Source organism: Phascolarctos cinereus, unplaced genomic scaffold, assembly GCF_003287225.1.
Source record: "Phascolarctos cinereus isolate Bilbo 61053 unplaced genomic scaffold, phaCin_HiC Scaffold_3;HRSCAF=262, whole genome shotgun sequence".
Lineage (NCBI taxonomy): Eukaryota > Metazoa > Chordata > Mammalia > Diprotodontia > Phascolarctidae > Phascolarctos > Phascolarctos cinereus.
The window spans coordinates 183,978,795-183,999,972 of record NW_027555736.1 but is presented as its reverse complement, the minus strand read 5'-3'; the positions used below and the strand labels follow the sequence as shown (position 1 = coordinate 183,999,972).

The 21,178-nt window shown below is 37.6% G+C and overlaps 1 protein-coding gene across 3 annotated transcripts in view; it reads left to right on the top strand.

Moving 5' to 3' along the window:
- The window catches only part of FSIP1 (fibrous sheath interacting protein 1), a 255,854-nt gene that overhangs the window by 4,437 nt on the left and 230,239 nt on the right, over positions 1-21,178 (top strand). For 2 of the 3 annotated variants that reach the window (XM_078151333.1, XM_078151332.1), the window contains exons 2-4: positions 3,897-4,029; positions 14,537-14,699; positions 18,465-18,619. In XM_078151333.1, the coding sequence (XP_078007459.1) occupies positions 3,904-4,029; positions 14,537-14,699; positions 18,465-18,619 (444 nt within the window). In that variant the 5' untranslated portion in view covers positions 3,897-3,903. Of the gene's footprint in view, positions 1-3,896; positions 4,030-14,536; positions 14,700-16,443; positions 16,539-18,464; positions 18,620-21,178 lie in introns of those variants that run through there. The other variant, XM_078151334.1, reaches the window with a different exon arrangement.

Here is a 21,178-nt window from a genome sequence, read left to right as displayed (position 1 = left end):
ACAAAATGACTATCAACCTTTAGAGTCTACTGTAAAAAGATATTTAAGAAAACTCAAAGTAAACCCCCAAATCTTTTTCTCCTGGTCCTTCATTATTACTTTATAAAGAAGGATTTTTTAAAATGTTGCTTACTTTATGTATAGAAATGTTACAGAGACTATGTACCCTGAATAACAAACATGAGCTAAGTGGATCAGGAGGTATGTTTAATATGCTCTAATTCCATATATGCAATCAGTTGTCAAGTTTTGTTGATTCTACACCTCCAGCAGCTACCAAATCAGTGTATTTCTCTCTACTTATAACAGAACCATGTTAGTTCAGTGCCTTATCATCTCCCATTGAAACTATTGGAATAGTCTCTCACTCTCCCATCTGCAATCCATCCTCTCTATACAATATCTAGTATCAGACTTATACAGAAATAGTCTACATAGTGACTACAAATTAATATTATTTATATTATATTTTCATTTATTTTGTTAAACTTTTGCCAATTACATTTTAATCTGGTTCTGGCCATGTTGGGAGTTTTGCTGGCCTCGAGTTTGCTACCCCTACTCTATACTGTTTTCTAATTCAAGGTTTCTTAAAACTTTTTCTACTTGAGACCCCTTTTTGGGTTTTGGCAGTGTTCTGGATTGCATGACCTGAGGGCATGCGCATTGCAAAGTGCACATGCTTTGTCTTCAGAACCAAAGCTGCCATGAAGTTGTACACCTTGGATTCATTACATATTTGATTTTTAATTAATTTTTGGTCTTATATGTTCAGAAACCTTTTATTATTGCCAAAATTTTCATGACCCCCTATGGGGTAGGAGACCCACATAACTGATGTTCTAATTGATGATCTAATTGATGTTTTTAAAGCACAGGTCTTGACACTTCCCTGATTAAAAACACCTCGGCTACCCATTGTAATAAGAATAAAATGTAAACCTCTCTTTCTTGCTTTTAAAGCCCTTCTCAGCCTGGCTCCAACTCTTCTTTCCAGACCTGTCATGGATTACTCCGTATCTTGAACCTAACTGGCCTATTTGCTCTGCTCCCTACACAGTATTCTGTCTTGTGTTCCCATAATTTTATAATGTTCTTCTGATTCATCCCTGCCTCTTGGGATTCTTAGCTCCCTTCAAGGCTCTGCTCAACTGCCCCCTCTCTCAAGAGGCCTTTCTAGAGTTTTTTGTTAGCATCCCCCTCCCCTGTTTTGTATTCTCTTTGCATATATCTTGAATTTACTTATCTCTGTCCATTTTGTATCCCTCAGTGAAATGAAATCTCTTAGAAGGCGGGGGCTGTCTTTGCATTCATAGTGCTTAGCACAATGCCTGGAGTATAGTAATGCTTAACAAATATCTGTTGAACTGAGTGGAATCTGTGAATGGAATCTTGGAGGAAAAAGTAGAAATTTAATTTCACTTGCAACTGGGTGATGTAAAAATTACTTAGAAGAATATGAGGAATGATTTCTCTAAAGATTAAGCAAAAAAGAATTGAAGAAAACAAAAGAACTGATTGAATATTTTCCTTTGACATCAAGTCTCAGCCACATTCATCTATAGTTGGAATGAAATTAAATGGTTAGTTTGTTTTTGCCACATGCAGAGTAGCCAAGTGGGTAGCAGGGCTTAGTGATGTGACCACGTGAATTTGACTACTTGTGGCAAAAGTCTTGTCTTACAGACCAACCACTGTTAAATACACTGGGAGGTAATGTTCCCTGTTAATTTGTATCTGAGTCAGGTGATTTTGTTTTGTATATCTGCTGGAATAAACAGTTTTTAGAGCAAACTCAGTAATGTCCCCAGACATCTTGCTACTGATTACATAATATTTTCCATCTCTTGCCTCCAGCCTAGTATAAAACCCCCCCAAAACAAAATAAGCTTCACTTTATTCAAGGGAAATGAATCTCACCATGCAATCCTTTCTTTTTAGGCTATAAACTACAAATTTGGGGATCTATCTCTTTACTTAGTGGATTTTGTTTTGTTTTGGTAGGGGGAAGGAGTAGTAATCTTTCACGTAGAACTGTTTAACAACAATATGTTGGGAGACATTCTTTCTGTTTCATTATTTTCAGGAACAGGAACAATGGAAACAGAAGGGTAGGCCATTTTCTGAAGAATTTTTAAGCTTAAGGAAAGTGAAAGACAGACTTCTGGTTACTCTATTTGAGGTTGGTTTGTCATTGGTACTTAGAATAAGCTTTTGACTTTATTGACATGTATTATCTGTGTTAACAAAATGCTTCTGTCTCATTGCTCCTTTTTAAAGGGACAATATCTTCTTTGACAGAATGTTTAGGGCAGTTACAAGATATGTGACCTTTTAGTAAATTTTGACATTTTTCATATTGTGTGTGTTATCCAGGGTGATCCATCACGTAATAATAGCAATGTCAAGGCCTGTTCCTAAGCCCAAGCCTTTCTAAAGAACCACAATGATGTTGGGATAAATGACCTTTTCATTTATTGAGATAGACAGGGTCAACACATTTGGGTCAAATAAGGCAATAGCCCAGGGACACTCAATAGCTTGAAGACAAATATGTTATACCTGCCTCTGTTCTTTTTCCTTTCCAACTTCAACACTTTTGTGTGGACTCTTTCTTTGCTCTTCACAAAAAGAAAGAGGGGAATGTTTTGCATGAAATTGCAGAAAATTATATTATTATGCCTAAAGGGGAACAATCACTTGCCTTTCTCCATTCCATTGTGTTTCTCCAGAGAAAGAAATTCTTTTAATGAATGCTGAATGCAAATTAAGGTGATAGGTTCCAGGGAGAGTGAAGTTGGAATTTATACACTCATCCTTGGTGAAATTAGAAGAAATAGAAAGTATTAAGAGGAAAAAATCTTGAACCTTCCCATTTGCTTCCTTGTCTGTTTTCTTCCCTTCCCCTCAGACACATATACTTACCTAACATTGTGGAGTGACCTTCATCAAATTTCTGATCAAATAATACATTCTAGAGTTTAGGGAGGATTTGAAAAACATTTTTTCCAGCCAAAAATGAGAAGAGAGATTTGTAGAGTGAGTCTAGAGGATGGTAACTAAGATTGTGAAAGACCAGGAAATCATATTTGAAGGGACTGGGCAGTTTTAGTGTGAAGAAAAGAAAACTAAGGAGGGAAATGGTGGCCAGTTTCAGATAAATGAGGAAATATGAATAGAGGGGGAATAAGCATGAAGACAAAACTGAGGACTATTGGATGAAAATTACAATGAGACAAATTTTGGCTTAGTAAAAAAGAATATTCTAAAAATAAGCTGTTCACCAATAGAATTTCCTGGCACGTGGTGAGCTGTGTATTATTAGGGGTATTCGAAAAGAAGTTAGTTGACCATTTACCAGCAATGCTATAGAAAGGATCCCTGTTTTGAGTAAATGATTAGACCAGATGACTTCCTTTAAAAAAGTCCTTTTCAATTCAAAGTTTCAAGTATCTATGATGCTCTGATATAGTGAGGAGTGCGCTTGTTAAAGAAGAGGATGTAGTAAAGGCAGGATGAGAAGAAACAAAGAGTGCTCTTATGAAATGATCAACTCAGGGGAAAGCTTGGATCAATTCTGGTTGGGATGGAAGAGCCTAGTAGGTATTACAGGAAGGACATGGATATTATAAGCATTTCTTTTGGTGACCAGTAATGTTAGTTGCAGGCTTTCTTTCCACATCAGTACTTTATTTGTTCCATTTGCCAGATCAGTCACCCCATGTAGTTAAAAATTTTGCAAAGTGGCAGCATGGTCCATAGAATAAATTGTTTAGATGCAGGAGAAAAGCCTACAGTCTGACTCTATTAGCCATATATTTTTTATAGCTTAAGATTTTGTAGGTATTAATTATTTAAACCTATGATGACATAACTTGATTTTTTTGGTCTTTCAGGATTTCAATGGATATTATAAGAGGAAACTTGGATGGAATTTCACGACCAGCATCAAATTCAAGAATTCATCCTGAGAGCAGAAGTTCAAGTGCTTCTTTGGAAGTCTTGACACCAGAACCAGTGTCTATTAAGGTAATTTTTTTTGTTGGAAGTGATTTCAGCTTCTCCTCTTTAAGCAATTGTGAAAAGCTAAGGTGATTGTTAAGAAGCTATTTGAACTTCTCTGAAGAAGTTCACATATATTCAAGAGGCTTTTTGGATGTTCTAGCATCATGGGTACTAAATAGTACCCTCATTTTCCTCTTTTGGACATTTCTTTTTTTATACTTTTTCCTGATGCACTTTGGTATAAATTTTATTTTAACTAAAAAGAATGACATTCAGACTATTATTTAATAGGCTTCTATTGACTCATGATATACAAAAGGTATAGTATCTAATAATTGAAGATGATTTTGCTAATGGGAATATGCTACAATGCTTGATGGGTCCATTGCCTATATGGCTTCTGTGTTTTATGATCTCGTCTGGTTTGTTTAAAATAATCAGGTAATCATTTTAGGCATTTGTTTTCTCATCTGTAATAAGTGAAGATCTATATTTGCTCTTATTAAGATTAGAAAATAAATTAATTGATAAAATGATTCTATACACTGATTCATTCATGCACTTGAGAAACATTTATCATAATCTACTATGTCTAAGACATTTTGGTAGGGGACGAAAGATAACAATAATAAAATAGGTAACATTTATAGCATGCTTCCCATGTGCCAGGCACTGTGTTAAGGGCTTTGCAGTTGTTATCTCTTTTAATCCTTGCAGCAACCTGGGAGGGAGGTGCTGTTATCACCTCCATTTTACAGATGAGGAAACTGAGTCTGAGAGAGGTCAAGTGACTTGCTCAGGGTCATATAGCTAGTAGGTGTTGGAGGCAGAATTTGAATTCAGGTCTTCCTGGCTCAGGTCACTGTAACTATGGAGACACCTAGCAGCCATGAAGGAGACATAAAGAAGTATAAGACATGGCTCTCGCTCACAGGAAACTTAAAATTTAATAGAAGAGAGAAGCATTTACTTCAGTAAATGGAATACAAATTAAATTCATAAGAATGGTATAAAATGAAGTGATGTAATTGTTCTGAGAAGGAAAAGAGCATTTTCCGGCACAAGAGATTAAAAGGGCCTCAGGTAACATTTGAGCTGGGTGGAAGGCAGGAGAGCAGTTTAGGAATAATAAGGGGTAATCATGGCAGAGTACTGGAATCTGTGAGATTCAATTAAACATTTTTTTAATTGCCTATTACGTTCGGGGCACTCTGGAGATGCAAAGACAAATGTGTTCCTGCTCTTAAAGAGTTTGACATGCTGACAGCGCGTTCAGTTTGAAATATCCAGTAGGCAGTTTGAGATGTTCAACTGTAACTCAGGAGAGAGACAGTAGGGCAAGTTATATATATATTTTGGAGCCCATAGAGATGATAATTAAACCAGAGAGAGAGAGAGAGAGAGACACACACACACAGAGATACAGACACACAGGCACACTGACACACACACACAGACACATACACAGACACACACAGACACACACACACACACACACACACACACACACACACACACACACACACACACCCCTCCCCCCTGACAGAGAGAGATTGAGAGAGTGAGCCTTGGAGGACAGCCAGTCAGGGGGCATGATATGCAAGATGGTCCATCATGGGAAATTGAGAAAGAACAGTCAGATAGATAGGACAGCCAAGGGATAGCAGTGTCACAGAGATCCAGACAGTATATAAGAAGGGAGAATGCTCAGCAATGTCAGAGGCTGTAGAGAGTTTGGGAAAGTGAGGACTGAGCAGAAAGAAGCTGGCAGCTTTGGCCCTGAAGAAAGACAGCCTCAATAACTTCAGAGGTGGCAGTAACTTTTAGGAGAGTCATTGGTAATTTTTTCATGGTCTAAATGTACCAGTTGCATGTTTTTGTGTCATGTTGTGCATGGCTGATCTGTTTGACTTTCTAGTTTCCTTAAAACTTCTTACAGCTGTACTGTTCCTCATGGTTACATTAACCCTTCATGGAAACAACCCTCTCTGAGCTACGGTGGGCAGAGATCAGATCTGAGGGGGACAAGAACATTATTCTTTTATTTAAAACTATAAACATTTAGCAAGCACCTGCTGTGGGCAAAGCACTGTGCTGATGCTGGAGACACAAAAATAAATGAAAAATAATGCCTGTCCTTAACAACCTTACATTCTGCTGGCGGATACAAAATGTAAACAAATGAGTAAATACAAGATAATTTGAGGAGGCAGAGAGTACTAATAACCAAGAGGATCAGGAAATATTTTCTATAGAAAGTGGCGCCTTAGGTAGCATTTGAAACTAGGCCTTAAAGAAGGCTAAGGATTGTATGAGGCAGAGGTCCAGGCTTGAGAGTGAGCCTGGGCAAAGCGACGGAGGCCACAGATGGAATGCAAAAGTCAGAGAATAGCAGGTAGGTCAGTTTCTCTGGAAAATAAACTGTGTGAAGGGGAATAATGTTTAGAAATGTCTGGCACAGTCAGAGCGTGAAGGGCTTTAAGGCAACAAACATTGATTTTTAAAATTCCGTAGGATTATAGGACCTAAAACATATAGGATTATAAAGGAAAGCAACTGTATTGAAATGGTTATCACACTGATATAGTTAAAAATGTTTATGGCCCCTCATCTAGAGCTAGAAGGGACCTGAGGTAACAATTATCAACGTCTTTTTTATAAAAGGGCACTTTGAGGCCCAGAGCCACTAAATGACTTTCTAGGGAATTGTTAACTTTTCATTAGAAAAAGGCCATCTTAGATTTTTACGCAGGCAAACAGGACATTGTTACATTTCTTTTTTTTTTCTTTCTGTTTTGTTATAAGACTAGAGAGGATGGAAAAGAAAGAACAAAAGAGATAAAGAGCTGATAAGGAGTGCTGGAAAAACAAGATGAGATGTTCCTTATTGCTAGGTCAGAAGCAGATAAAGTTCTCTCTAGTTAGAGAGAAATCAAAGTCTGGATGGAAGAAGCAGCTGGGCAGGGATTTTTGATAAAAGCCTCAAAGCATATTCAAAAAATCCAAACTAAAGAGTTCATATTTTATTCTAGAGGTAACGGGGAGCCACTAAAGATGTTTGATCTGGGGAGTAAGATACTTAGACTTGTACTGTAGGAAGATAATTTTGGCATCTATGTAGAGCATGGATTGGAGAGGAACAGAGAGATCAGTTTTCAGTTGTGAGAATTTAAGAGCTGTGTCTTTACTCTTGGCCAATCAGAAAGCCACAGATAACATAGAGGTGCTGGTAGGCATAGCTAATGTTTTACTTTGAAAAGAAGTTTTATTTTTCTCAAATTCGTGTTTGATTTTCATGGTTTCTGAGTTCATTGGGGTGAAATTTAAGCTACATTTGTTCAGTTGATTTCAACAAAAATTAAATACTTACCATATGCACACTGTTAGTGTTGCAAAGATTAGGAATGATGTAGTCCTATCCTTTAATGAGTATAAAGCCATTGTGGGAGCCCAACATATATCACACAAGGTGGCCTATGGTGCAAAGGGGAGACTGAAACAAAGGGCTCTCAGGGAGGGTGGAGGGAGAGTCAATGTTTTCTTAGCCCAGTAGTATGGGAAGGAAGCAGTAGAGGAGAGAGAGCATGGGGACTGGATAACATAGAAAAGGATGGTGGTGGTGCCAATTAAATACAATTTTTGTGAGTTGAATGATTTTCAGAACTCATGCACAAATCTGTTATTGTCTAACTCAAGTGCTTTCTTTCCTTTCGGTCCCTACTCACCTTCAGTGGATATACAATGTGTACTGATAGCCGTATTGTTTCATTATAAATATCTTATAACCATTAAGTTCGTTCTTTTGGATGAATGATCCCAGTATTTATTTGGAACATAAATCTTTTATTATCCCCAACCACTTAACTATTTTGGTCATTCTTTTTTTTATGCTTCAAAATCTTTACATCTTATCTAAGTTTTGAAGCAGAAAATTAAATATATTGCGCTAATAAAAGCCTAACCAATTTTGAATGTAGAAGGAAGATTGGTATATAGTTTTGATACGCAGGCACTATATTTGTGACATACATCCTTGAGTTATGATATTTTTAAAATAAGAATTTTAAAATAACTAACAACTGTATTATTGACCTGTGTGTACAGAGCTTCAGTACTATGAAAAACCCAAGATTTTGTTATTGTTAAATCACAAATTTGGTCTCCTATATAAAAGGATAAGGTTCATGAAAGTTAGTGAATCCTTGTTAGTCAGATTCAAGGAAAATCCATCCAAATTTATGCTTTATTAAAGCTGAAATAGGTATATATATATTGTATATGGTCTGCCATTTTCTAGGAATGTGCTATTTATAGAATGTTATCTTGCAAGGCAAATTGCATCCCCTCTATGCTTACTAGATGACTTTATGAGTTACTGCTCAAAAATATTTCTCATCTGGTGTCTAACCACTTGCTCAGGAGTCTTTCTGTACTTGGACAACTGACATCCCATCTGTGACCAGGCCTGTACCTGAAGCTTTTCAAGCTTAGCAGGACCTGCCAGAACTTGTGCTCAATTGGCAACTTTTCAAGAACCCGGAGTCACATCTGTGCCGTGATGTGATGACAAGATAGGACTTAAGTGGAGGTGCATTTTTAAATGCTTATCAATATGGTGATGTAGGGTTATCCCACAGTTAAAGAACGGAGAGGAGTTTAAAATTATGGACCTTTCAAGAAAAAGATACACATATGTCATATGCATTAGGTGATAGGAATTTTGGAGTTTATTTTGAAAAGTAAAGTCTCATGAAAGTTGTTAGACTAGAATAAGGAAAATTCATCGCAGTTTGTTTCAGAATAATGGTGAGTCACATGTACATGGTCTGCTTTTTTACTTTAAAGTAATGTGTATCTATAAAATCTTATGCTTCCTAAATAAAAAAAAAAGTTAAGGTTGACTGTGTAATTTTTTACTTCTCTGAATTCCAGAATGGGAAGGGACTTGAGAGGCTGCTCCACCTTACTACCTAACTAAACCCCTCTCCAGTGTCCTTAGCAAATGGTTGTCTTGCCCTCACTTGGAGACCTTAAAAAGGGGAAGCCACTTCTAGCTGAGGCAGCCCAGTCCACTTATGGGCAACTCCAGTTGTAGGAGATTTTTCCTTATGTCAAGCTGAAATCTGCCTTTTTTTTTTCGATTTCCTCCCACTCGGTTGAGCAGAACAAATATTCAGATACTTGAAGACTACTCTTGTGGTCTCTTGCCAAGTTGTCTCTTTTTAAGGATAAACAGCCCACATTTCTTTCATCTCTTCTTTTTTGACATGGACTTGAGATCCTTCACTGTTCTGATTTTCCTTCTCTGGAAATTCTCCATCTTATCAATCTCCTTTTTCCAATGTGGGTATCCAAACTGATTTAGATGTAGTTTGACCAAGTCAGGGTAGAACAGGGCCATCACCCCCTTATTCAGGATACCAGGCCTCTCTTGGTCATACTCTTGACTTGATACTGAGATTGTAGCTCCCTGAAATTACCAAATCTTTTTCAGATGGATAATCTAGCTATACTTCCTCCATCTTATACTTGTGAAGCATATTTCTTGAACCCAGGTGAAGTTGGTGCTTTATATTTATCCTTGTTAAATTTTATCTTAGAAGATATGCTTAAACCAGGGGAGGGGAACCTGTGGCCTTAGAACAAATCAGGATTTGGGTTCAGTCCAACGGCTACACTTGAGGACCTAGAGGGCCACATGTCACCTTGAGGCCACAGATTCCCCATTCCTATTCTAAACTGTCTTTTTGGGTTTTAGATCTGTCATCTCACCTATTAGCTATCCCTGCAAGATTGTATCAATACATAGGTCATCTATGCCTTCATCTAAGTCATTGATAAAAATGTTAAAGAACACAGGGTCAAGGACAGATCCTTGGGTCACTCCACTAGGGAACCCTTTCCACATTGACATGGACTATTTGTTGGGACTGGTTATTCAGCTAGTGTCACATCAACCTACTTTGCTTTCATTTGACCCATATTTTTCCATCCTGTCCACAAGGATAACATAAAAATCTTTGTCAAATGCTTTGCTGAAATCTTGGTAAACTCGACAGCATTCTTCTTGTCTATCAGGCAGCAATTTCATTAAGAAAAGAAATTATATTAGTGTGCCATGACCTGTTCTTCATAAAAGTATGCTGACTCTTTGTGATCACTATTTCCATTCATTTAACAATAGGCTCTGGAACTTTGCCAGGAGTTCAAGTTAAGCTCACCAACTTGTAGTATGCAGATTCTCCCCTCTCTCTCTCTCTTCTTCCCTCCCTTGCTCCCTCCCTCCCTCTCTCTCTTAAGTCAGTTCATTTGCTTCTGGCCACTTAGTACCTCTCCCATTCCTTTTAATCTTTCAAAGATTCCTTAAAATTATCCATTATGCACATTTACCAGGTTTGGTTTTTTTTTTGGCATCCTGACATATATTTTCCTGGGCCTAGCTAGCACTTGAACTCATCAAAGGCAGCTATGCTTTCTTATCTCCTTGCTTATCTTGGGTTTCAACTCCCTATTAGCCATTTCTATTCCGTACTTTTTAGTCTAAAGATCATTTTCCTTGGTAGACAAAGATGGCTGTGTGATATCTTTGTGGGTATTCCCTCTATGGACACGCATCACAAGCCATTTGTGCCATGTATCCTATGCACCTCTTGTCCATATCCTTCTTTAAATTCTCAGTAGAGAGTCTACCCAATGTACTGATAGTTTTTTGCTAGTTGATATTAGATGGATTAGATGGCCTACAGTGTAGCAGGCCATCAGTTATCTCTTATTCTGGTGCAATCAGCCCATCTGTTTTTTATAGCCCTGTGTTTCTCTGATGACATCCTTCAATTCAGTAAACATACATGAAGTGCCTGATGTGTGTCAGACACTGTGCTAAGCGCTGGAGGTATAGAAAAGGACAAAAGAAAGTCCCTGACCCCAAGTAGCTTATAATCTAATAGGGGAGACAAGATGCAAACAAATATATACACAGCAAGCAATATAAAGGATAAATAGGAAATAATTAACAGAGGGAAGGCACTGGAGTTAAGAGGAGTTGGCAAAGGAGGGGGTAGGATTTTAGTTGAAACTTAAAGGAAGCCAAGGAGTTTAGTAGTCAGAATGGATGAGAGAGAGCAGTCCAAGTATGAAGGATTGTCAGAGGGAATGCCTAGAGGCAAGAGATGGAGTGCCTTGTTTGTGGAACAGTCAGGAGACCAATGTCACTGAATCAAAGAGTACGTGTCAAGGAGTGAGGAAAGGTCGGATGTGGCTAGGTTATGAAGGGCTTTGAGTGCTGAAACAGAATATGTTGTATTTGCTCTTGGAGGCGATAGGAAGCTACTGGAGTTTATTGAGTGGGGAGGTGGGACACGACATGATTGGACTGGTGTTTTAGGAAAACCACTTTAATGGTTAAATGGAGGATGGATTAGAACAGGGAGAGGCGTGACACAGACAGACCCGTCAGTAGGCTATTGCTGTGATCAAGATGAGAGGTGATGAGGGACTGCATTAGAGTGGTGGTGGTGTCAGAGAAGAGAAGGGAATATATTCAGGATGTGTTGAAAAGGTGAAATCAACAAGTCTTGGCAATAGCTTGGAAGGGGGAGCAGTGAGAGATAGTGAGGAATCTAGGATGAACCCTAGGCTGTGGGCCTGAGGGATGGGAGGATGGTGTTGTTCTCTAGAGTAATAGGGGAGATAGGAGGGAGCGGAGGGTTTGGGGAAAAGACCATGAGTTATGTTTTGGGCATATTGAGTTTGACATGACTGACAGATAATTATAGATCCAAAATTGGAGGTCAGAAGAGAGAGTGGGGCAGGAAAGGTAGATTTTGAGAATCATTAGCGTAACGATGATAATTAAATGCATGGGAGCTGATGAGATCACCAAGTGGAGTAGTACAGAGGGATAAGAGAAGATAGCCCAAGACAGAGCCCTGAGGGACACCTATGGTCGGAGGGCATGATCTGGAAGAGGATTCAGCAAAGGAGACACGGGAGTGGTCAGGAAAACCAGGAGAGAGTATTTGTCCCAAAAACCTAGAGAGAAGAGAGGATCAAGGAGGAGAGAATGATCAACAGTGTCAGAAGCTCCAGAGAGGTCGAGGAGAATGAGGATTGAGAAAAGGCCATTGGATTGGGAACTGAGAGGTCATTAATTACTTTGGAGAGAGCAGTTTTAGTTGAAAGATGAGGTTGGAAGGGTTAAGAAAATAGTGAGAAAAGAGATTGAAGGCACCTATTGTAGATGACATTTTCAGGGAGTTTAGCTACAAAAGGCAGAAAAGAAATAAGATGGAAGTTAGCAGGGATGGAAGGATCAAGTGGGATGGTTTGCCTATGCCTACCAAGTTCCTTGCCTTTGACCTTTGAGTAAAATTCATTTTTAATTCTTGGGATATATCAGTATTCCTAGACTAGCAGCCTTAAATAATGAATCAAAGAAGAATTTTTCTTGAGGGGGGCTGGCCCTGTGGATTTATTGGTACGGGAAACTCTTGGTGAGGAAACCACCTCTACCAATTCAGAGAAGCAGCTAATTTGCATCTTACAGTCATAGAAAAATGTGGAAACACTGGAGTTTTCACTGATTTGCCCGGGGTCCCAACTCTAATCCCAGCCATACTTTGTCTTTCCTGGGAGAATCTAATGTGGTCATTTGGATCATGGAGAAAACAAGTATAATAAAAGTTTGGTAGTTTTGCCTCCTCTGCCTTGTGTGTTGTGATTGTCTAATGCTCCTGAGCAATGTCTTTTCCCCAGTAAAGCTACAAATCAACTTTATTTTGGGGCTGTTCTTAATACTCTTTACCAGCTTCAGCTTATTAGTGTTTCTTACACTAGTATTGCTTCAGGTTTCTGAAGAGTAAGGACTAAATTACTCCTAAATTCACTAGAATTTTGGTAAATTTTGGTTAGAAAAATAAATTATACTTTGGAATGTTTTCTAAAATTCAGCATAGCTTCTGGGACTCTATCATGCAAGGGTCCCTAGAAAAGTTGCCCTAGATTTGAAGCACTCTGTGAATCAGCACTTACACAGAATCATAGCTTACAAGTTCTGTTATTCAGCCAGAAGGGCACATTAGTTACAAGTAGCAGGTTGTTGTTATTGTTGTTGTTGTTCAATTGTTTCAGTCGTGTCTGACTCTTCACGACCCCAGTTGAGGTTTTCCTGGCCGAGATACTGGAGTAGTTTGCTATTTCCTTCTCCAAATCATTTTACAGATGAGGAAGCTGAGGCAAACAAGGCTAAGCGATTTGCCTAGGGTCACACAGCTAAGAAGTGTCTGAGGCTGGATTTGAACTCAGAAAGATGAATCTTCCTGACTCCAGGCCTGGCCCTCTATCCACTGCATTACTTAGGTGCCCCAGAATATTTATAAGGAAGCATTTATTTGTTTTGGGAGAATAACTGGTATAGTATGGAAATAATGAAGAAAGAAAATGGGACAGAGAGGAAGGTAGGTGTATGATGGGAGTATAGGCTGAGTGTCAGAAAGAAAATTGGTAATGTGAGAGGCAGTAGTAATTGGGAAGAGAGGAGTCAGCAGGTATGGAGCACAGGGAAGATGGCTGGAAGGCAATTAATTGGGTTTGGGTACTTGGGAGCAGGACTCCTAAGTGAAATTGTACAGTAGGCAAAGTTTGGCCCTTCTTTCTTCCCTCTTCCTAATCAAAATCTGATCTGATGGAAATTCATTTGGGTTATAATGTATAAGCTATTAATTTGTCTGTGGTATTTTATAGGCTCTCTACTTTGTGTTCCACTTCTCCTCCCATCCCAAGTATTAAGTGCCCACAGAATTATGATAATGTGCATACAACTACTTAGGCACCAGAAGGAAAAGGAAAACTGTGTGATGACATCTTTGTTGTTGCTTTTTCCTACAAAAAGGCTGACCTTTTACTTGCTGGTCTTTGCCTTTTAGTTTTTCTTTTAATTCTGTGTAAAGTTCTGTCAGTCTTATAATCAGTGTCTGTCTGTCTGTCTGTCTATCTGTATCTATCTATCTCAATCAATCAAATAAAATCCTACAGTTAAGCATTTTTTTCTTATTGTTCCCTCAATTTGATCCCCATCTTCTCACAGTAACCTTGAATATTTAAGCTTCATCTCAGCTTTCCTTTCATGAAACTCTTGGCATCTCACTAAGCTTTAACTGTCCTTGGTGTGTGCATAGCTAGGTCTGGGTTCTGCTGTGCTGCATTTGGCAAGGGCAGTGGTATTTCTGTGTTTATATATATATATATATATATATATATATATATATATATATATATATATACATATATATATATATATATATATATATACACACACACACACACACACACACACACACACACATATATGTATATGTATATGTATATGTATATGTATATATATATGTATATGATGTATGTATATAAAAACACCCAGAGATGTTTGTATGTGCACCTTGATTTTTCAGGTTGATGCTTTTATTAGCACCTAAGTATTTATTTAAAATATAAATTATATTTTAAAAATACAACTGAATCTGAAATTTATTTTTAGGTTGATACTTCAATCAACTTGAACAGTAGTAGCCAGCAGAGCAATACAGAAAATTACAATTTCAGGGAAAGTAGCAGCATTAATGGTAAGAAGGAACATGATACTCAGAAGGTTGACCACAATTTACATGAACAGATCAAGGCTTCTTGCACTGAGTATTCAGGTATGCTAGTAGGCTAATAATAACCACAAAGGCTACATTCTAAAAAAAAAAAGATATTTAGTGAGATTATCAGCTTGAATATTGCAAGTCTCTGAAGATGGTTACTGGGGGTAGATTAAAGAAATCCATGAACCAAGCCATTGAGAAAGTTGAAAGAGTAACTTGGAAGGTGATAGATGACCACAGTGAGGATAGGGATAAATAGATTACATATGCTTTAAAAGGGATATGATTGTTGAAAGATGAAGGTAGAAAAACTGTATGGAAGTAGCATGAGGGAGGGAAGAATATGCCAATTTTCTTCTCCTAACTGTGTGTGTGAATGTAGGGTTACAGAGAAAGTGGCCTCTAGGATAGGGAGTTATGAGGTATGTGGTATTCTCATGGGAAAGTCAGGTTTTAGCTAAAGCCTGTAGGTAGGATAAGTTTAGTTGAAGCATTAGGGGATGTAAAGGAGTTTGAAAATAGGATGGATTTTCAAAGGACCACAGTGAATGAGCTAGGAGACTGCTGAACTGTAGTGCAATGGGCCTGAGGAAGAATGATCAAAATAGAGATGAGGGTTCAAAAGGAGATAGTGTGGACATACAGCTTTCATTGAAGGTAGTAAGGCTTTGATTGGGGCTGAGAAACCAAGTATGTTGGCAATATGGGAGGCTGATTCATTGGGCAGAACTTAAATCATAGAAGAATTTGAAGAGTTAACCTGCCTCAAAGTTCTAAATGGAATATGGTGTTTCAGAGCATATCTGTACAACATCTTGCCTGCAGGTGAAATTCTGACCTTTATGGTGGCTTTGGAGCTTCTGAATGGGAAGGGTAGCTGATATAGAGAATGTATGGAGAGACCTGGGCATGAACTGGACAGGGTGAAAAACATGGAGGGAACCAGTTTCTAAATCTTCATTCAAGGAATTCAGGAATTTTGATCTTTATGGCTTGAGGAAATGTCTATCTATGGTTATATAATCATGTATACATCAAAATATAAAGAAATATAGTATTAAGCATTAGAAAAAGTGTTAGTTGTTAAAATACTGTTACATATTAATTTAGTAGAAAGTATTCTATAAATCTTTACACAAATCTATGAGGGATCTGTGATTTTTAGCAGGTTCTATGTAAATGCCAGCGATGATGATGATGATGATGATGATGATGATTAATTTCCTCAACATATGGAACTCCCTGTGTGACACTTGCATCCACATTGATGCAGATTGCTGTCTATTTAAAATTTCATAGATTGAGAGTTGCTTGGGACTCTAGAGATTAAGTGATTTATGCAGGTTCATATGGTAAATATTACATATGGTATTTGAACTGCCATCATCATGACTGTACCCATGATGATAAGTACTTATCTCTAACCCAATAATCTATCCACGATGAGAAATTGTCTCTTTTCACAAACCTCTGTATGATTGAAATTATATGATAAGTATAACTTATTAATACATTTTATTAATCACACTCATAATAACAATATGATAACATAGTGCTTTAATCTTGATAAAGCATTTTTTTTTACTGTAATCCTCTGTAATAGAGATCTGTGTACTTTATAGATGAGTAAACTGAGGCTTAAATGGTTAAAATGACTCAGGCTATGAAAATAGTAAATGTTGGAGTCAGGACACAGACCCAATGTTTCTGTTTCGTATGTGTGAATTTTTATTTAGTTTTACTTAATTTTTGAAAGGCTGAATATTGTCATTTTTGTTTTTGCTTGATTACAAGAACTTAATTCCAGTATGATTGCTTCAGAAGATGAATATGAAGTTCAGTATTTCACTCTCTTTGACATGCCTAAGGATATCCTAAGCCAAGTGAAAGAAGGTAGTATGGTTTAGGTTTGTTGTGGACCACAGTACAGTAAGACAAATGTCAGTTGTATTTATCTTACTATAGTAGCTGTATAAACTGTGTAAGACACTTTTAAATACCTGATCTTTTGACCACCCAAGTAGACACAAGCTGAGAATGTTAGGAATGGCAGTGGGGAATTAGAGATATTCCACTGGCTGCATTAAGTGTTACAGTACCCATTCATTAATAGGGCTGATATTCTTGCAGACTCCTCCCCTTCAAAAACAAAGTGGCCCCATTAGGGGGAATGTGATTGATCATTTCGACATCTCAGAAGCTGTGACTTTCTTTCATGTAACTGTATAAACTCCTGCTGGCTTCTTGTGGGAAGGCTAAAAAAACCCAAAGTGGTTCAATATTTGATTATTTCCCTGCAAGGTTATTACTTTTAGTCACATTTAATTTAAAATTTGAATAATTTCAAAGGCCCTAAGTGGTTCCAATTTCCTAGAATTTAATGTTAAAAATAAAAATTCAAGGAAATTCCTGGTTAACTAAATGAAACATTTCCTGGAAGTTTTTTTTTTTGAGATTTCTTTGTTCACATATAGAACTTTATTCATTGTAATGATAATAATAGTTGATATCTGAATAATGCTTTGTGGTTTGCAAAGCATTTTATATCCTTTATCTCATTCATACCTCATTTTCACAGCTACTTTAAGGCAAGTCTTACAGGTATTATTTTCTTCCATCTTACTGATGAGGTAATTGGGGCTCAGAAGTAATGAAATCATTTACCTCTTGCTGATGGTGACGTAGCTTATATTAAGCGTCAGAGGCAGGACTCCAACCTATGTCTCTCAGCTCCAAGTTTAGTAGTTACTTGTGTCCGTGTCTAATTTCCCCTACCATAGTATAAGCTTCTTGAGGCCAAGTTCTGTTCTTTTACATCTTCCTGTCCCCAAGTGTGGCTGTATATGTGTGTGAATATGTATGTATATATGTTTATATATATGTGTGTATATGTATGTATATATGTGTATATATGTATATATGTGTGTGTGTGTGTATGTATATATATATGTTTATGTATTTATGGCTTCCAATATGGTATAGTGAAAAGATTCTTGATCTGTACATCAGAAGAAACCTGGGTTTGAATTTGTCTTCTGCCATTTATAAACTATATTATTATGGACAAATCATACAATCTCTCTGAGCCACAGTTTCCCTATCTAATAAATGGGAATAATATCTATCTGACAGAGTTATTGTGAGGTCTGATTGTATGTAAGGTACTTTGTAAACCTTATGATGATGTGTAAATGTTGGCTATGATAATAAAAATTATTATTATTGACGTAGCCCTTTAAGGTTTCAAAGTTCCTCCCAACAATTCCTGTGAATTAGGTGCTGCAAATAATCTTGTTTCCATTTTATAGAAGAAGCAGCTGAAGCTCAGGTTCAATGATTTGCCCAAAGTGGTAGAACTAGTACTCTAATCCATGTCCTCTTTGCTTCAAGTTCAGCCCATTTCCACTCTACCACTGGCTAGTTTAATGCTTTACCTACTGTGGAGATTCAATGAATTAAAGAAAAAAATAGATAATGAAAAGCCTTGCAATTTTAATACTTTGGCAAGACTACTTGCTATAGTAGTTCAAAGGAAGGGAGAGGTCACTGAAAGCTAATATGTTCAAGGAATACTTCATGGAGAAGGTGGAACCTGAAGTAGATCTTGAAGATCTTTAGTTGGGAGATGGGATTTGAATAAATGGAGAATAGGAAGGAGAATGGTTTTGGGCAAGGGCAATGAATGGACTAAAGGTCCAAGAAGTAGCAATACATGTGGCAAGTAGCCCCAGTTTCCTTATCTATAAAATGGGGGGTTGAACTAGATGATCTGTTCCAATTCTAAAGGCTAAACAAATTTTTACTTTCCATTTCACGTAGATGTTTCCAAAATAAAAGAATCAGATCTTCAACTTCAGGAAGCTATTAAAAAGATGAAGAGACTTGACAAACTATTGGTGGAAAAACAATTTAAAGAAAGAGAAATAAAAAAGCAAGGCCAAGAAATGAGAACAAAGCTGTGGGAAGAACTTCGGGTAAGACAGAGATGACAATTGGTGTGACATGTGAAAGGTGAAATTCTCCAGGGAAGGCATGGTATCTCCTGGCTGTGTTGATGAGAAGTAGGATGTACTTGAGGTGGTTTTAAGGATATATTTTATTTTATTCTTGGAGAATGAACAATTGGCTGTGTCTGTATTCTGGTTAATAGTTAATAGATAGTTGTATGTTTAACCCTTAATAGCACAATTTGTGTTCTGAAGTATTTCTGATAATAGGTATGCATCTGACCTGTACTGATAAATATTTTCATAGGTATAGGGTTGGATCTTTTTGCCTGAACTGTAGAGTGAGCAGGAGTGGGGCATCTTGGTCTTACATCTGAGCAGGAAGCTCTGGTCTCTCTACACAGAGTTTAAAGTTTGGTCAATGAATAGCCAGGTCAAAAAATGTGACCCTTGATGACCATTTTATTTGTGATCAATGGATCAGCTGTGCAAACAGTTAAGAAGAGTGATATAAGATAGGTATTTATGAGGCACTGTCTTAAGTAGTCTAAATTTAATTTGGCTTCAGTTGTCTTTTAAATAAGTTGGACCTAGATAATTTTGTTATGAAGTTGAGTATAAGGAAATTATAACTAAATAGAAGGATAGTTCACATATTGACGAATTGGTGGAATTTGATTTGATAATATACTCAAAGGGAATCAGAAATATTTTTGTGGGTTACCTGGTCACATTTCTCTGAAGTTCTGATGAAGACTGTAACAAACAAAAAGACCAACCCCAGCTTATGAACAAGCATCTGTTGCAGAGGATGAAGAGGCAAAGAAATTCTATGAAAAATTTAACAGTATCCCTCAAATCAAATTACATATACACTGATATTTATGAAGGAAGTCACAGGGGAGCATAGCAAAAAAAAATCATAAAGTATAATTCAGGAATAAGAAATGAAAGTGATCTAAGGCCCTACTTAGAAGGCCTTTGCTGTTATAGCATAAATACTTTATTCAAGAAGAAAGTTTGAAGACACAGCACAGAAATAAAAGTAATTTCAGCTTAACAGACAACAAATAAGAGGTTACCGGTATCAGCATCTTTTCATCTTTTCTGGTGCTTGTGGATAGAATTGAATGACCTGACAAAAAAATCACAGATTAAAAAAAAAGACAATTGAGAAGTTTGTAATTACAGACTCATATGCCTATTTTCTCTTCTCTATGAGGATGATCTATACACATTTTGTTGGTATTCTGGATGAAAATAAGAAGACAGTATTTCACAGAGTATTTTCTGTGTTAGACCATAGCTTCACAGTTGTATAATTGACAGTGCCACTGGACTGAAGAAGAGTACATAAATGGGGGGAGTTGGGAGGTGGTGTAAAATATGAGAAGATTAGAAAAGTAGAACTAGGTTATGAAGAGCTTTGAACAGCAAACAGAAGATTTTATATTTGAACCTGGAGATGATAGAGAGCCACTGGAGTTTATTGAATAGGGGGGGTGACATGGACCTGTGCTTTACGAAAGTCACTTTGGCAGCTGATTGGAGGATAGACTAGAACGGGGAGAGACTTGTGACAGGCAAAGCAACCAGCAGTCTGTTGCAAGAATCCAAGCAGGAGATGAGGGTCTGTACCAGAATGGTAGAAATATCAGAGGAGAGAAGGGGGCATATTGATAGATGTTGCAAAGGTGAATTCGACAGACGTTGGCAACAGATTGGATGTGGGGGTGAGAGATAGTGACGGATTAAGGATGAAATGTAGTTTGCAAATCTGGGGGTCTAGCAGGATGGTGATACCCTCAACAATGATAGGGGAAGTTTGGAAGTAGGCAGGATTTTTTGGGAAAGATAATGAGTTCTGTTTTCTACATGTTGAATTTAAGATGTCTACAGGATATCCAGTTTGAAATGTCTGCCTGTTGGCAGTTGGAGATGTGAGATTGGAGGTCAGCAGAGAAATTGGGGCTGGATAAATAGAATTGAGAATCAGCAGCATGGAGATGATAATTGAATCCATGGGAAGTGATGGGATCATAAAGTAGAGTGGTAGTGAGAGAGAAGAGAAAAGGGCTCAGGACAGAGCCCTGTGGGACACCCATGAATAGTAGATATAACCTGGATGAAAGTGTAGCAAAGGATATTTAGAAGGAGTAGTCAGGTGGTAGGAGGAGAACCAGGAGAGACTAGTGTCCTAAAACCTAGAGAAGCGAGTACTCAACAGCATCAAAACCTGAAGAGAGGTCAAGAAGGATGAAGGTTGAGAAAAGATCATTAGATTTAGCAACTACGAGATCATTAGTAACTTTGGAGAGAACAATTATGGTGGAATGATGAGGTCAGAAGCTAGACTGAAGAGAGAGTTAAGAAAAGGGTGAGAGGAGAGGAAGTGGAGGCACCTGTTGTAGATAGCTTTTTCAAGGAGTTTAGCCACAGACACACACACAAATATCTCAAGAGCTACACATGCGTCAAGATCACAAAAGATTTTGATAATGGAGCAAGAAGTTCACTTCACTTCAAGATTCATTAATTCACTAATCATAGAGAACACATATAGAAATATTGAGTTCAGCTCAGGCC